At 49.3% G+C, this 18,090-nt stretch overlaps 1 protein-coding gene across 2 annotated transcripts in view; it reads right to left on the bottom strand.

The window, feature by feature from the left end:
• The window catches only part of PPP2R2C (protein phosphatase 2 regulatory subunit Bgamma), a 162,259-nt gene extending 145,289 nt beyond the window's left edge, over positions 1 to 16,970 (bottom strand). Inside the window, exon 1 of one of the 2 annotated variants that reach the window (XM_052641729.1) lies at positions 16,849 to 16,970. In XM_052641729.1, the coding sequence (XP_052497689.1) occupies positions 16,849 to 16,918 (70 nt within the window). In that variant the 5' untranslated portion in view covers positions 16,919 to 16,970. Of the gene's footprint in view, positions 1 to 16,771 lie in introns of both variants that reach the window. The other variant, XM_052641730.1, reaches the window with a different exon arrangement.
• Between the last annotated feature and the right edge of the window lie 1,120 nt (positions 16,971 to 18,090).

Here is an 18,090-nt window from a genome sequence, read left to right as displayed (position 1 = left end):
GTCGCAATGGGTTGGACACGACTGAAGCAAATTAGTACGTGTGCATGCACACAATTGTGACCATAACAGCACTGTGTGACTTTAGGTGTATGACCTCTCTGGGGCTTCGTTTCCTGTTACACAAAAGGGGGTCATGGTGGTTCCGACGGTAAAGAATTCACCGGCAATCCAGGAGACTTGGGTTTGATTCCTAGGTCAGGCAGATCCCCTGGAGAAATGAATGGCAACCCACTCCAATATTCTTGCCTGGAGAATCCTAAGGACAGAACACAACTGAGCTACTAACACTTTTCTCACTTTTTTTTTTTCATTCCCACCACCTCTTAAGGCAGGTGTAAAGTTCTATTGAGATGATGAACATACGTCTCATGATATCACAGCAGTCAAGAAATGGAAGCTTCCCTCGTCATCACCAACACTGTTATTATTTTACCATGAAGACAACATAGTTGCACACATGGAGAAAGGTTCACAGCATGATTCCTCTCCTGCACAGGCAGAGTCCAACACCCAACAGACACACATCAAGAGACAATGAACACAGCCATAAGTCACGATGCGCTGGAGGTGAATTGATCTTTTTTTTTTTTTTTAAAGCAAGAGACAGAGACTGATGGGTTTGCTGTAATCTGCAGATTACTCCAGAGCTGCATTATATATGTGGACTTACTCTTTTAAAGATCACCCACATGCAAAATTTTGCTAAATCTGATTTTTAGTTCAGCAGGCATGATATTCAAATCTTTATTCAAGCCCTTTAAAGACACTTCTACATTTTCACCCAGAAACTATATTCCCAGATATCCAGAGACAGGAATAACCTGACATACAGAAAAAGATAAATTTCAAGGATGCTCAACACATCTTTAAACACCCAAAGTTGGGGTATAAGTATGCAGGAGTGGGAAGTCTCTCAACCCTCCACCACTGTCATCCACACCTACCATTTTTAGGAACATGCTTGTGTTGACCAAAGACTACGAAAGGAGGCTCAAGCCTTCTTTCTCCACTATGCTTGCGGCTCCAACCTGGCCTGGACAAACTCTTTCCCACGACTTTTGCCTCCACCCTCTTCCACTGCTGACTCTGGGCATCTCCCTGGGGTCTTCTTGCCTCTCTCCAAAGTTCTCACATCCCCATCTGGACTTCGCTCCCCCATGTCACTCTCCAAACTTCCAGAGACCTCTGGTCACTTTTGGTTCTTTCTTCCTTCTCTGCCTGGAGAGGTGGCCATGCTCCCTGTCTCACCAGCAGCCTGTTTGGTGTGTTCATCCGCCACAGCCGTCTAGGAGCGCCAGGACCAAAAGTTACCAGTCCAGCAACCCTAAGAGTCTCACTGCATCTCACCGCTGAGCTTCTCCCCATAACATCCTTACTGCCTGGGACATCTCCCCGACTCCCTACTTCCCTGCTGGACCAGCTACTCATCTGCTCTGACCTCAGCCTCTCTGCTCCCCGGCTAAACCCTAGCTCCCATCACTCCGTGTTATGATCACCTGTTTACGTCTCCTTGGTTCCAGAGATTCTCACCCTATTTCTCCTCTTTCCTGCATCCTTCCCCACCCACATCCTCACTGCAGATGATCGACCTCAGTCTGATGGATAAATCCATAGGCAGTTATTGAATAAATAACTATATCTGCATGATAGTCATTCAGTTCAGTTCAGTTGCTCAGTCATGTTTGACTGTTTGCGACCCCATGGACTGCAGCATGCCAGGCTTCCCTGTCCATCAGCAACTCCTGGAGTTTACTCAAACTCATGCCCTTCGCAGTGGTGATGCCATCCAACCATCTCATCCTCTGTCATCCCCTTCTCCTCCCGCCTTCAATCTTTCCCAGCATCAGGGTCTTTTCCAATGAGTCAGTTCTTCACATCAGGTGGCCAAAGTATTGGAGCTTCAGCTTCAACATCAGTCCTTCCAATGAATATTCAGGACTGATTTCCTTTAGGATTGACTGGTTTGATGGACTGTTAGGCAACCACTAAAAATTTGTTCAGGATTCCCTGGTGGCTCAGTGGTAAAGAACCCACCTACAGTGCAGGAGATGCAGGTTCCATCACTTGGTTGGGAAGACCCCCTGGAGGAGGGCATGGCAACCGATTCCAGTATTCTTACCTGGAGAATCCTATGGACAGAGAAGCCTGGCAGGCTATATATAATCCACAGGGTTGCAAAAAGTCAAACACAACTAAAGCCACTGAGCATGCATATACACAAAAATTATTCACTTGGAGTATATGATAATATACAGGAATGATCCAGCATGTTAAATATTTTAAAAGAAACAAAACTGTATTTATACTACAATCTACAGGGGGCAGTAAGAGAGAAATACAACAATATTGGAACAACGTTTGCAGGGCTATGGAATCAAAGACATTATTTTTTTCCCCTCTTTATTCTCCTCTCTGCATTTTCAAACATTTCTGCAATGAGATAAACAGAGGAAGAAAATTAAAATCTTGCAAGGAGCATCTTAGCATACATGCACTTTAGCTCCCAGAGTATGACAACATGGGGCACATTATGATGATGGATTGTATTTTCACAGCTTCAATAAAGAGCATTACCTCTCCTTGGGGAAAATATTCAGGGTTGGTTTTTTTTTTTTTTTTTTAAATCACCTTTCACACTGAAAGCTGGCATAAGAACCACTATTGTTCAGCCCTTGACTCCTTCAGCCGGTTCATTCCATGATGAATTGTTCCTGAAGCAGACGGGCTGGCTAGGGGGTCTGCACAGTGAACACTGTAGACAGGAGGCGTATGCCCCTCTCCTAGTGACCCATCAGCTGTTCTAACCATTTCTGCAGTGAGCAGTTTGAGTTATTTAATATTCTCCAGTTGCCACTTGCAACAAAGAGGATGCTGACTCCCGTTCTCAACCCATGGTTCACCATCACCATGCCCTTGACATGTGGAAGGGCCACACAGGATAGACACTGCCCATCTGGCATGAGTTTAGGGAGACCCCACTTTGCACAACTGTGTGGAACCCTAAAATGACCATGCAAGCCAAAATCACTCAAAGTGATCTTAATAATCAAGGTGAAAAATTAGAAGAGTTTCATAATCTTTGAAAAACTTTTTAAAAACCTTAAAACCTCTCTTACTGATGGTTATAAATGTATAGGGAAGTAGAAGAGTAAAACTAGTATTTTATTTAGTACCCAGTCATGTAAAACACTATATACACTGAGAATTCCTGTTTTTTTTTTTTGTAAAAATTGTACCTAGGCTAGTTTCAACAGTGCCAGCTCCCTCTGCTTGTTGGATAACTTATGATGCTGGGCAAGCATCTTTCTTTGCCTTGGAGAATTGCATTTCTAAGTTTAGATCAGCTTCCAAGATTCTATTCTCCACACCTTCAATGTTGTGAAATATCTTTAAGAGTTCCTTTAACATGAAATATGTTGCCAGTGTCACCTCCCCTAAGACATCTTACTTTTTATTTTTTTTTTTTGGTCACAGGCACTTGCTTCATTTATGCCAATTAGTTCAGCTTGACTTAGTTCCCCCGGCTATACAGAATTTCAAGTGGTTGCAACTTCAGCATTCCCAGAGTGGGAGATTTCCTCTATAACTGCATTTTACATTCAATCCGAATTCTTCTTCCAGCATTATCACTTTTCTTTTTCTTTCTCTCTCTCTTTTCTGAACAGCATCTTTGTGGGCCAAATGCCCTCTTGCGACTACCCATTTTTGGAAAATGTCACGTGGGTTTATCACCTGGAAGTAAGAAGGCACCGTCACTATATGTTTTGCTGTCTGTGTGTGAATTCACAGGCCCACAGGGACCGACCAGCGACAGACACTGGAAGAAATGACTTGGTCACGGATCACGATGCTCGTATGTTATTTACTTAGTGATCCTTGGGCTGGAGAGCAACTGGCAAGGTTTGTTCTTGATGCAGTTACTCACAGTGACCATTCAGGGGCAGCTGAAATCTGGGTTGTGTGATTGGGGCACTGGCATTATTGAACTAAACTGCGGTGCTGAAATCTGTACATGTTGGAACGGAGCAAAGTTAAGATTGCCTATACCCAGAGAGTGCGGCCAGGGGGAAGAGTGGCATTCGGGGAAAAAAAAAAATTGGACTGCTCTGGGATCGGATTTGAAGACATGCCATTTGTTCACTCAGTCATTCGAATGCACAAATACCCAGCACCTAGGAAGTACAGGTGGGTACCAGGTGTTGAGTTGTGTACCGAGGAAGCACGCACGTCTGAGATACATATCTGCTGAGGCTGCATGAGACAGGACTCCAGGTCCTACGTTTCAGAAGGGCCAGGTTCCCATCCTATCTTATGATCTGAGCTCAGTCACCCCTCCTGGCTGGGACCGGGAACTAAGGTTCTTTAGTTATAAGGAACAGAAATTGACGCAGGTTAACATAAGCAGGAAGGAAGTTATTGGAAGGTCCAGAGGGAGTCACAGAGTCTAGGAGACACAGAAGGTGGACAAGCGGCCTCAGAAGGAGCCGGGCAGGACTGGGAACTCAATTTCGGGGATCTATGGCCATTCCAGCCACTTATCGCTGTGCAAACTGTCTCAAAACTCAGTGTCTTCACCGAATGAAATGAGCATGAATTCCTTTCGATCTAAATTCTGGCCCATGTCTTCAAACAGAAACCATTTATTTTGCTCATGGGTCTGTAACGTGAGTAGCTCTTGGTGCCGATGGCGTCACTGCTGAACAACCTGCCCAGGATCTCTCAGCTGATGAGTGGTGAGGAGGGATCCTGGAATCAGAAGGGGCATGCCTGGGGATTCCCACCACCCAGGCAACCACCCGTCAGCATCCAGTCCTGTCAGAATACTGGGGTCCAGCCAGGGGTTATGGACAACAGGGTTTAAACTGTAATTCTTTACAAAATAGTAACGACTGTCTTCAGCAAGTCAGGGTGGAGGACTGAGCTCCATCAGAAAAGACTCAGGAGACAGAATAATCAAAAGCAGATGCAGGACTTTAGAACCTGGGTCAAACCAACCAACTATAAAAAAAAACAAAACAATTTTTGAGATACCTGGAGACATTGCTAAAATGAGCCAGAATTAATCAATGTTTGTTTATGCTGCACTGAAGTAGAGCTGATTCACTAACACGGACCAGAATTTAGATTGAGAGGAATTAGTGCCCATTTTGTTCGGTGAGATACTGATACTTGGTTATGCAAAAAAAACGCCCTCACCTTTCAGAGGTGCCTGCTGATGTAGGGGTAAAATAACAGTCTTGAATTCACTTTAAAAAATAATTTTTTTTTTGGCCTTACCACACAGCATGCAGAACTTCCCAGACCAGGGATTGAACCCATACTCCCTGGATGCACAGAGGCTTCACCACTGGACCACCATAGAAATCCAGCACTTAAAAATTCTTAAGCCAAGGGACTTCCCTGATGGTCCCGTGGCTAAGGATCCACGCTCCCAAGGCAGGGGTTTGACCCCTGGTCAGGGAGTTAGATCTCCCATGCTGCAACCAAATTTGCATGCCGCAACTAAAAAGATTCCGTGTGCTGCAACTAAGACACAATGCAGCCAAATGAATCAATAAATATATATTTTTAAAAATTCTTAAGCCAAAAGAATGGGAAGGTAAATGAAGAAAGTACAGCAAAATCTTGAGAGCAGCTGAAAGACGAGGGGATGGGTGAAAAACAATCAATATACAATTTTCTCTTTTGGTACATATTTGAAAGGTTTTGTTAAGACTTTATTGAAATTGTGAAAAGAAAATCAGAAGCTGATAATGACAGTACAAGTAGCTCCCTTTTACTGAGATGTAAGCACAATATGCACATGATTGCACTTAATACAAAAAGCCCGAGTGGCAGGCACTTCTCCCCCTGCTTCAGGGAGGGGGAAACTGGATCGGAGGCTGAAGAACCTGCCAAAGGTGCCCAGCTGTGCCAGGAGCGGAGCCCAGGCCTGGCAGCCCCTGGGGTCACGGCTGCAACCTCAGCAGGGCAAGGGGGCAGGAGGATGCAGGAGGCCAGGCTGGTCCAGAGGAGGCCCAACGGCTGCAGTTGGAGATCCCATCTCTGCTTGGGGCAGTCGGAGCCTCTGAGCAGCCTTTGTTCTGCCTCAATGTGCCATTCAGCCCAGGGTTCTTAAGGACAATGGGTCCCACTGTTCAAAGGGGGCAATGCCCATCCTGGGCAGCACAGGAGTCCCAGGTGGGTCCTAGTCCCCAGGCAGGCTGGCAACTACAATTGAGGTTCAGGCAGAGAAGTCCAGATTCTATCAGGGGACAAGCACATGTCACTTTGCACATGTTGTTCCTTCTGCTTGGAATGCACTAGAATGTATCTCAATACACCACCACTCCTGACCCAGGAAAGGCTGCTCCCTTTGATGCCAAAGCACCTGTTCTTCACAGAGCTGTGATCACCCCCACCACTTACCCTGCAGTGGATGGGACCCCTTCTCTCATTGACCCATCTGGATTAATTTCACCCCCACGCGGCTGGGACAGGTGCAGTTCTAGCTGCGTGTCCAGCATAAGCACTGTGCCAGGCAGTCCTGGGTTCAAGTCAAGAGACCCTTCAAAACTGGGTGCAGAACCAGAGCTGAATGGGCCACCTGTCACTGCTCTGTCAGTCTGACTAAGCAGTGCGGCGATCAGGAGAGTGGGTTCTACAGGCAGATGGCCAGCATTCAAACCCCGGCTTGGCTCTTTACAAACCAAGTGATGCTGGGCAAGTGCCCAAGCCTCACCTTTCTCCTTTGTAAAATGCAGACAACACACACACATACACACATACATTGGGGTTTGTGGGGATCCAATAAAATGAAGCATTTAGCATTGCAATTGACATAGAGTATGTGCCCAGTAAATGGTCAGTCATAATAATGGCTCAAAATCCTTCAAGCTAGGCTTCAGCAGTATGTGAACCAAGAACTTCCAGCTGTGCAAGCTGGGTTTTGAAGAGGCAGAGGAACCAGAGATCAAATTGCCAACATTCACTGGATTATGGAGAAAGCAAGGGAATTCTAGAAAAACATCTGCTTCATTGACTATGCTAAAGGCTTTGACTGTGTGGATCACAACAAACTGTGGAAAAATTCTGAAAGAGATGGGAGTACCAGACCATCTGACCTGTCTCTTGAGAAACCTGTATGCAGGTCAAGAAGCAACAGTTAGAACCAGACATGGAACAACAGACTGGTTCAAAGTTTGGAAAGGAATATGATAAAGTAGATGTTGTCACCCTGCTTATTTAACTTTTATGCAGACTACATCATGCAAAATGCCTGGCTGGATGAATCACAAGCTGAAATCAAGACTGCTGGGAGAAATATCAACAGTTTCAGATATGCAGATGATACCACTCTAAAGGCAGAAAGTGAGGAGGAACTAAAGAGCCTCTTCATGATGGTGAAAGAGGAGAGTGAAAAAGCTGGCTTAAAACTCAGCATTCAAAAAACTAAGATCATGGCATCTGGTCCCATCACTTCATGGCAAATAGAAGGAAAAAAGTGGAGGCAGTGATAGATTTTATTTTCTTGGGCTCCAAAATCATGGTGGATGGTCACTGAAGCCAGGAAATTAAAAGATGCTTGCTCCTTGGAAGGAAAGCCATGACAAATCTAAACAGTGTAATAAAAAGCAGAGACATCACTTTGCCGACAAAAGTCCGTGTAGTCAAAGCTATGGTTTTTCCAGTAGTCATGTATGGATGTGAGAGTCGAACCATAAAGAAGGCTGAGCACTGAAGAATTGTTGCTTTCAAATTGTGGTACTGGAGAAGACTCTTGAGAGTCCCTTTGACTGCAAGGAGATCAAACCAGTCAATCCTAAAGGAAATCAACCCTGAATATTCATTGCAGAACTGTTGCTGAGGCTGAAGTGCCAGTACTTCGGCCACCCGATGCGAAGAGCCGACTCATTGGAAAAGACCCTGATGCTGGGAAAGATTGAGGGCAGGAGAAGGGAGCAGAGGATGAGATGGTGAGGCAACATCACCGACTCAATATACATGAATTTGAGCAAGCTCTGGGAGATAGTGGAGGAGAGTAGTCTGGTGTGCTGCAGCCCGCAGGGTCACAGAGAGTCTGACTTAGCAACTGAACAACAATAATGGCTATTATGTTTGTTTCATTATTGTTTAATGATGAAGACCAGGTGAGTAACTCTGCATGAGGGCTAACTGGTAAGGAAACCCGTGCTAAGTAACAGGACTCCCTAGGGCACCATGGGGCTAGTGGAAAGCAAACTATTCTGCAAGCCAACGGGGAGAACTAGGGGTGCAGAGCATAGAGTCTCATGGAAATATGTCGTCACCAAATTGAGCCCAAGAAGACCAGGTGCCAGGTGTGTGTGAGCACCTGAGTGATGCTTACCGATATTGTTCTGACCGCTTGGCAGTGTTCAAAGCTGGCTGATCCACCCTTCTTCCTGCCAGCCCTCTCTCCCCCTTCCCTTCCAGGATTCTCCTGGGTCTGTGACTCCAGAGGCTTCTTGTTTTATCTTCTAGCTGGGTAGACAACAAGAATTCTCATTCTCTGTCCCTTAGATGTTGGTGCTCTGGCCTCAGCTCTCTTTCTTTGTTCCTTTTGCCCCCACCTCACTCTCCCTGCCCAGAGATATGGGTATCTTCTGTGCCTAGCGCATAGTGGGCGCTCCAGAAATATTTTGTTGAATGAACGAATGGGTGAATGACCTTGTTCTTCAATGTTGTACATCTGGCATCTCACCTCCCCCTGGCATGTAAGAGGATCAGTAAATGCCGGTTGTTGAACACAAGGGGAAAAGTGTTCAACTTCATTGGCATTCAGACATGCGTTAAAACAAGTATTTTTTTCATCTATGATATCTGCAAAGGTCAAATAAATTAGAATACCCAATGCTGATCAGCATGAGATAAAACAGAGAAACTTTCTGGAGAATAATTGGGCAGTGAGTGTCAAGAACATTAAGCACATTCATAATTTCTACATAAAGTTGCACGTGCAGGATTCTCTCTGAGCAAAATTATTTCAGATTTAGGGGGAAGAATGGGAATAGGGTGTCTTCTTACAAACATAGCATTCTTTCCCTCAGTGTTAGTTATAAAGGAAAATAGGCAGCCTAATTATCCAGCAGTCGGAGGTGATGAGTTGAACTATGACATCTCTCAGGGGAAGAGTGCAGCCAATAAAATGATGGTATTTGGAGGCAGGGCTGAGGGAACCTGTTACACACCCCTTATCCCTGAAAATACACAAGGAAGATGGACCAAAGGGAAAAACATATCTTTCTTAATGGTAAATTCGGGGGGGAAATGAGCTAGGGACCCCCGCTCCACTGCCCCACCTCCTGGGCCTGCGGGGAGAGACAGATCTAAAGGCTGGTCTCTGAAATGAGGGAAACAGGCTTCTTGTTGGAGCAGAGACCTTAATACTATAGCTCTGCCCAGCAGAGAAAAATGGTCCAGTGAGTGACAGGCTCTCACCAGTTCCACCAATCACAAAAGCCAAGGGAGGTGGGGTCAAGGATTCTGCCCTCCTCACTACAGCACAATAGGACTATTTGCAGAGGAGCCTGGGGGCTACAGTCCACGGGGTTGCAAAGAGTCACACGACTTATGACTAAACGACAACAACTCATAGGGTATCGAATAATTGATCCTTTGAGATTTTCCCCTTTGGCGCAGTGGTAAAGAATCCACCTGCCAATGCGGGAAACATAGGTTCGATTCCTGTGTCAGGAAGATCCTCTGGATTTTGGCAACCCACTCCAGTATTTTTGCCTGGAAAACTCCATGGACAGAGGAGCCTGGCGAGTGGACTACATTTCATGGGCTTGCAGGGTCGGATATGACTGAGTGTCTGAGCATATCGCATTTGTGGGGTCTAGCGCAAAGTGAAAATGCAGAGGATAAAAAGCAGGGAGAAGTATCACTAAAGGTACAAAAATATAAAGCTTTCCATTTTTACCCATGACTGGTCCTAGTTATTTGCTATTTAATGACAGTTGAAAAAAAAAAAGTTTAAATTATTAACATGGATTTTATCGCCCAGTGTATTGTGTAATTACAGCTTTAAATGCAAATGGAAGAGCATTGAACTAGAATGCAGAATCACTGAATTACACAATTTGTATCTGGGAGCTCCTGCAGGTATACATAGCTTGTTCGTATAAGAGCCGTAAGAACACTGCACGTTTTTATTTCACTCTTTGACGCTTCAGGGTTTTAGACACATATCTCCACTCTCAGTGATGAATGAGGGTTGATGGGAACAGGAACTATGGTCTGCCTTTCCCTTTCTTTTGATGCCATCATTTTCAGAAGTAATGACTAGCTAGACCAGGGATGTTCTCACGAGTAACAAAGGTTATATTAGGGTTCCTTGGTCCATGTGCTTCTTAGAATGCCACTGCCTCCTTCCAGCATTCAAAACAAGTTTTCTGGTTCAAAAAGAAAGCATGGCCTCTCCAGGCTGTCAGTGCCTCTGTTTACACCATCACAGACATGCTGACTGGTGCTGACTCACAGAATTCTGGTGGCCCCAGGATGCTCAGAAGCTCAGTGATATTCCAAGTGACCCCAGGTAAGTGTGATATGGAAGCCGCTTAAGGAACAGTGGAGTCGCTTGTTGCACATGTCACTTCTGTTCACCATCATGCTCCACTATCCTATCAAAGGTAACTCACAAAACACAGGTTTAAGGACACAATTTTTAAAGATTTCAAGGTGGGGACAGTGGAGAATTAAACCAAGAACAGGGTTCTTGGTCCTTCTGAGCATGTGAGCATGGGGCCTACCTGGATTGCATGCCCAGAAAACCAGCCCTTCAGCAAAGGGACTGGAAAATTCTTATAACCTCATGCTTAATGAGAAAAGCACCCTTCAAAATGGTTTATATGGAAAGATTAAGCTTTTATTAAAAACAGACATGGGCATTTGCAAAAGATGGGAAGGAGCTATGGCAAGTGGCTAACAATGTTCATCTAGAGGCCATTCTTTTCTCTTTATCTGCATTGTTACTTTATAATCCTTCCTATTAAGCACCAGCCTTTCACACAGCCATGCTTCAGGTCTCAAGACCTAAAACACCTCTCAGCAAAACATCTGTTAGCTATGCTGACTTTAAAGATAAAGACCAAAAGCTGCAGCAGGTAAAAACAACCAGGAGATGATGTGGAAGCATTGTATTAGCATTTGATTTCCATCTTGCAGAAAGAAAATGAGAAAACCTCTACTTCGTGACTGCACCAACCTTTAAGTGAGTGCTGGCCTCCACGACAGTTTGAGGAAACTGATAACAATAATAGCCTCTGCCCAGAGTGGACTGTTGGGAGTCCATGAGGCCTTGTGGAATCCCAGGGCAGGAAGCAGTATAGGAAAACTGTAGCTCAGAGAGGTGATGTGACTTTACAGGGGACAGCCCCCGGTGTCCCATTTCAGCCTCCCACCCTGCCCCCACGCCAGAAGTAGAAACAACATCAGCTCATGAAACCCCAGGAAAGCTTATGAAAGGGACAGTTCTAAGTGGAAGCAAAAGGAACCAAGATTTCAAAAATCAAAGGCCGGCTCTCCTGCTTTCCCTCTGGGCTGGCTCAGGTCACTGTCAGACATAACCTCCCCTCTCAGCTCAATTTCCCTAAGGCTGGAGATGAAGTTGGGTCAGCCAGTCTGATATTTCTGTGGGCTCTGGGTGTATTAGTCATTCAGTCGTGTCCTACTCTTTGCAACCCCATGTACTACAAAGCCCGTCTGTCCACGGAATTCTCCAGGCAAGAATACTGGAGTGGACTGCCATCCCCTTCTCCAGGGTTCTTCCCAACCCAGGGATCAAACTCCATCTCCCACATGGCAGGCAGAGTCTTTACCATCTGAACCATCAGGGAATATGCAGCTAAGAGCTAGTCTGACTCCAGCTCCTAAAGAATGGACATTGTTATTTATGGACAATATCTACTAAGTCCTGACTGTGCCCCAGGCCCTGGGCTGGGCGTGATCACACGCACCAAGCCATTTAATGCCATGAGTCCACCGAACATATTCCATTCACAAAGCATGGTGGGGGAGTCCACAGAGAAGGTGCAACAACATCAAACACTTGCACATCCCTCACTTCAAGTGACCTACTGAAAAACCTGGAACAGAAACTAAGGCTCCCACCCAAGATTACAGACCCAGAGCAGACCTCACCAGGAATGCAGGTCTCCAGACCCCACCAGGAACCTAGGTCTCCTGACAGCAGACCTTGGGATCCCTCATGTGGCTGGAAGTACCAGGAGGGGAAATCAGAACTCTGCAACTTTGACTTGAGTGCGTGAAAGAGACCAAAGAGGATTTCCAAAACAGAACACACACACACACACAAAAACCAGCTACCTCCTGGCTTTAAGTATCTTGCGTTTTGGTCGTGAGTGACAGGGCAGCTTTTCCGTTTTCTCGACAATCAGTAAAGGCTGTATGAGTAGGGGTGCTGCTAGCTAAAAGAAACAGACTTGGCTTCAAGTTTGAAGCAATGAGTAAACATAGCAGCTTATGGAACTGGAAGCCCAGAGGTAGGGTGGACATTTGGCCTGGTTAATCCAGGAGTCACCAACATCTCACTCACTGTCTACTCTGACAGCAACTGTGTGTTGTCTTAAGACCGGCTTCCACCATGGTCTCAAGGCAGTTGCTGGGGGGACTTCCGTGTTCCATCACAAGAAAGGGACCAGCTTCCTGCAGCTCTCTCTACTCTCCACTCAACCTCCAGAAAGGACTTCCATGTTCATTTTCGAACCAGTCACTGCAAGGGGGAATGGAAGTACCCTGGTTCATCCCTGCCTGAGCAGAGCCAGATGCAGAAAAGGATGTGTTTGGTAAATGCTACTGCATGAAAGAGGATGAACGTATTTCCTAGATCCAGTCTAGCCTAGAAATGTCTATTTAACTCATGCTAAAGCTGAGTCTGGGTTTCCCTGGGGGCTCAGTGATAAAGAATCCAACTGCTAATGCAGGAGACTTGGGTTCAGTCCCTGAGTCAGGAAGATCCCCTGAAGAAGGAAATGGCAACCCACTCCAGTATTCTTTCCTGGGAAATCCCATGGACACAGAAGCCTGGCAGGCTACAGTCTACAGGGTCGTAAAAAGAGCGGGACATGACTTCAAGACTAATCAAACAAATGAAAACCTGAGTTCTAGGACTGCAGCAAGAGAACATAGCCAGGAAGAGTCCTTCTTAGAGTCATATTTGGCTCTTGAGAAAAGTCTAAACAGAGACACCTTGGCATTCTCTGATCCCTGGGACCCCTTTCTCTAGGGCTCATGTCCTTCCACTGTCCTGAGAACCTTAACGGTACTGCTCTCCCCCAACACACATCCATTCCGCAAAGTCCTCTATGCTCCATGGTGACACACGCCCATGGCTAGTGACCACAAGGTGTGAATGAGTGACTAACAAAACCGAAACTCTTCCCAAGGCATTTGGGATTTTACAAGAGGAAACTGAGGAACTGGGCTCCCACTGGAGAGGATGACATTTAACTCAAGACCTGAAGGATGAGAAGGAAGAGCAGGAGGTGGGTGTTCCAGGTAGTGGACACAGCCAGTGCAAATACCTTGAGAGAAAGGAAAAAATGCCCTGCTTAAGGAACAGGAAGTAGATCACAGTCACTGGGGTGTTGTGTGTGTTTGCAGCCAAATGACCAGCTGGAACAGGGATTTGTACACTTGGCACTTTTACAAACTCCCAGCATCCATTATTTGCTTGTGAAGCTCCTCCAGGAACAAGACTTAAATTCTAACAGTACCATGTATAAAATGCTTCCAATAGGCCAAAAGCACTGTGCCAGATGCTGTCTATATTAGCATAACCACTGATATCCCCAATAATTCTTTAAGACAAGTCATTATTACTTCTCTGTTTAAAGGGGGAAAGTGAAGCTCAGAAAGGTTTAGTAACTTATGCCTGTTGCACAGCACATGAAGATTCAGAAGTAGGACTTGAACGCAAGTCTGTCTGACATCTGAGGCTTCCCTGGTGGCTCAAGTGGTAAAAGAATCCGCTTGCAATGCAAGAGCCACAGGAGACATGGGTTCGATCCCTGGATCAGGAAGATTTCCTGGAGGAGGGCATGGCAACCCACTCCAGTATTCTTGCCTGGAGAATCCTCATGGACAGAAGAGCCTGGCAGGCAACAGTCCGTGGGGTCACAAAGAGTCAACAGGGACTCAGCCAAGCATGCACGTGTGCTGTCTGACACCCAAATCCGTGACCTACTCTGTGCTCTGAGCACAAAATATGGGCAAGATGCAATACCAGGAAGGTCTGTTTCCATGCAGGGTGGCCAGAAATCTCATACAATTCTAATACTTATTGTTACTGCTTTCTTGACTAGACCCTGTTCTCTGAGGGCAGGCACTCTGAATCCTGTTTCTTGCTGCACTTCTAGGATCAGAGCCCTATCCCCTGCACACAGTGGCACTCAGTCTGGGATGTGGACAAAGGCTAAGCCTCAGTTTCTTCATCTATAAAATGGGCATGTGGGGTATGCGGAACTCCTGTGAGGCCTCAACACATAATGGGTTCTCCACACACATAGGCTGCTAGTTCACAATTTGTAGTTCTGGGGTCAGTCCTTCATCCACCATCTCACCTGTGCTGCGCTGTGCTTAGTCACTCAGTTGTGTCCAACTCTTTGCAACCCCACAGACTGTAACCTGCCAGGCCCCTCTGTCCGTGGGGATTCTCTAGGCAAGAACACTGGAGTGGGTTGCCATGCCCTCATCCAGGGGATCTTCCTAACCCAGGGATCGAACTCAGGTCTCCCACATTGCAGGTGGATTTTTTACCACCTGAGCCACCAGGGAAGCCCACCATCTCACCTAACCCCCACATAAACCCTAAAACTTGTAGACAGAGTGGTATTATTCACTCCCATTTCACAGATGGGGAAAGAGATTTGTCCACATAATGGGGCTCCCTTCTAGAATACAGGCTGCCTGGGGGCAGGACCTGTGTCCAGTTCCCAGGGCTAAAGCACTAGTAGATGGTCAGTAAATATTTGTTGCATGAATGAAGAATTAACAATCATCACCTCCTACTCTGATAACTATGCACGTCTCCCTTGTTTCTCCCTTCTAAGAGCTGGTGAATTCATGAGAAAAAGAGGGAGAGACAGGATAAAGAAGGAATTAGGGTTTGCCAGTGTCCACTATGAGTCAGGCAGTGCTTTTTACTTTAAGTCACAGAGACCAGCGCCTTGTTCCAGCATCCTCTGTGCACAGATGAGAAAGCAGAGGCTTCTTCCAGAAAGCCAGATCAGGATGACCTGCCAAGATCCCCTCTCCTGGCTCCAGCCAGACCACTGGGGGACCCGCCAGCAACTCAGCAGCCTTTCACCTCTGCCTCTCAGCAGGCTGCCAGCAAAAAGAACACCCAGGAAACACACTGATCCTTCCTCGGCCTCTCCAAGACCGGCGACAAAGAACCCTTTTCAGATGCCCTGGACCCCCGCTTCCCCAGGAAACCCCTAACTTGAGGCAGAGCCCTCAGCTAGCCCGAGCAGCCCTGCCCCCTCTCCCTACACACACCTATCAGCAAAGCATGACTCAGCGCTTCTCCTCCCGGGAGCGGGGAGCGCCACTCTCCACCCTATACTCCGCCCAGGTCACACATCCAGCCTCAGAATCCCGGGGTCGGGACGCCTGGGAGCCCACCCCGCGCTGATCCGGCGCTCTCCAGGCCTCCGCAGAGCTCCGACGGGCTCCTCGGCCTCATTTCCGGCGGAGCCTGGCATCGGCGCTGGCTGGACAGCGCTCGGAGTCGAGTCGCCACCGCTCGGAGCCCACACGGGTTCCTGACCCGGGTTCTCACGCGCCCCAACCCCGCGGCACGCAAAGCCCTGGGCCCCTCCCACGGAAGCACCCACCAGGGGACCTCTTGCTAAAACCCACCAACACCTCTGCAGCCAGTCCGGCAGCCCGTAGGGAAGACGCAGTCAAGCCCCTTAACCCGGGAAGGTCTCCGGGCACAAGAGGTCCCCACCAATGCATGCCGACACCCCGCGCGGCCGGCCCTTCCCCGTCCTCAATGGAGGCTCCAATCCGCGGGCGCCTGGCTAAGGCCTGGGAGCTTCCCCACCGTTCCCTGGGCAGGGTGGAGCCGGGGTACCCTTGAAGTTGCTACTGGCTTATAAGAAGGGGTCGCTGACCCTCTAGACCCCACCAGCCTCGGAGTGGGGAGTAAGGCCAATTTAGGGCATTTCCAATGCAGGGCCTGTTTGGGGTAGCAGGTCCCACTTTGGGGTTCACCAGTGTAGGGTCAGCTGTTCCTGTCTCATTTTATTCATCAGGAAGAAAAGATCCACCCCAAACCAGCCACCTTCTCTCACCCCGCTAAGGGACCTTGCTTCTGCCCACAGGGAGGGGCCGAAAACCTCGAGCCTCTGGGGCGATCAGGCCACGGATTTTTTTTTTTTCCTCCTCCTGGGTCGCTCTTAGTCTCCGGGGAGTGGGCAGCCTAGAAAATTCTGCCGGGCTCCGGACTGGGATGAAAGGGCAAACCCAGGATTTTAAGCCACTAAATTCGCCCGGGATGTCTTCACCAGAGTAGCCGCAGAGGTGGCCTTTACAAAAAATGAGGGCCGGGGATGATTCAGGGTGCCACCAGGCCTGGAAGCGGAAAGCTGCCCGCCGGAGGGCGGCGCGGAGGAGGGCGCTGCCCTGTCCGGCTACCGAGCAGCAGGAGACCGACGCCCTCCGGCTCCCTCCCTCCCGGACCCGGGGGGTGGGGGGTGGGGTGGGGTGGGGTGGGGGGACACGACACACAGCGCGCGGTCCAAACCTTCGGAGGGCATTCGGTGCGACGGCATCCCCACGCCGCGGCCGGCCGGAAGGGGCCTCAGACAACACGTACGTTACCTTCAGTCACATAGCTGTGGTCCCGCAGGAAGCTGTGGTTAATTTTCCGCGTGTCCGTGTCCTCGCCCATTGAAGGCCGTGCCCGGTGCCCTGGGCATGCCCCGCCGCCGCACACCGATGCAATCCGCAGAGGTCGCGCCGGGCGCGCGGGCCATGCCGCCGCAGCCTAGCAAGGGCGCGGGCCGCCGGGGCCCCGGAGGGCGGGCATCGCGCGACCAGGGGGCGGCCGGGGAACGGGCGAGGGCGGCCGAGGCGGGCGCCGCGGTCAGGCTTGAGCGCGGCGGGCGGGCGGCGGCCGCGGGTGGGGACGGGCCGGGTCCCGGGCGCGCATCCCGGCCGGCGGTGCGCGCTGCGTCCGTGCGCCCCGGCGGCGGCGGCGGCGGCTGGGTGCCGGTGCGCCTGGCTGCGGCGGCGGCGGCGGCGGGAGGGGACGCGCGCGGCGCTGCGCCGACCGAGCCGGGGCCGAGCCGGGCTGCGCGGACTGGGGCCGCCGCCGCCGCCGCCGCCGCCGCTGTCGCAGGCCCCTCCCTCGCGCCGCCCGCTCCTCCGCCCCCGCGGCCCGCGCCTCCCGCCGCGCGCCCGCCGCCCAGCACCCTGCAGGTGGAGCCGCGCCCCCCGGCAGAAGCTGCCCCTCTGCGCTCTCAGTCTCACGAATGGACACCTTCGGTCCCTGGGTATGCCAGCGGGCGAGGGAGGAAGGAGGTGACCAGCTGGCGGGAGGCACTGGGCAGCTGAGCATTTGGGGGCCACTTTGCGTGCCCCGTGGCTCAGACGATTAAGCGCCTGCCTGCAATGCGGGAGCCCTGGGTTCAATCCCTGGGTCGGGAAGATCCCCTGGAGAAGGAAATGGCAACCCACTGCAGTACTCTTGCCTGGAAAATCCCATGGACGGAGGAGCCTGACGTTCTATAGTCCGTGGGGTCGCAAAGAGTCGGACACGACCGAGCGACTTCACTATTCTTTTTTTGCGTGCCCAGGTACTCCTGGTGTGTGGAGAGCTTCGAAGAGGGGAGGACCTTCAGAGGTGCTGGGGGCGGGTAAATGGATCCACTTCTGCCCAACCGCACAGACACCAGCAGGTCTTAGGTGTTCAACAACACCTCTTTGGAAAGGGACAGATGGAAAGGTGCAGACTGCCCCCGGCGGGTACCAGAGCTGAAGGGGCCCATGGCCCGAAATAGGAGGCCAAAACCCAGGTGGGGGTGCAGCTGGTCTCTCGAACCCCTGCAATTTTGTGATGCT

The sequence above is a fragment of the Budorcas taxicolor genome, chromosome 6 (genome assembly GCF_023091745.1).
Source record: "Budorcas taxicolor isolate Tak-1 chromosome 6, Takin1.1, whole genome shotgun sequence".
Lineage (NCBI taxonomy): Eukaryota > Metazoa > Chordata > Mammalia > Artiodactyla > Bovidae > Budorcas > Budorcas taxicolor.
Note: the sequence above shows the minus strand (reverse complement) of the source record. Positions and strands in the feature narration are given on the sequence as shown.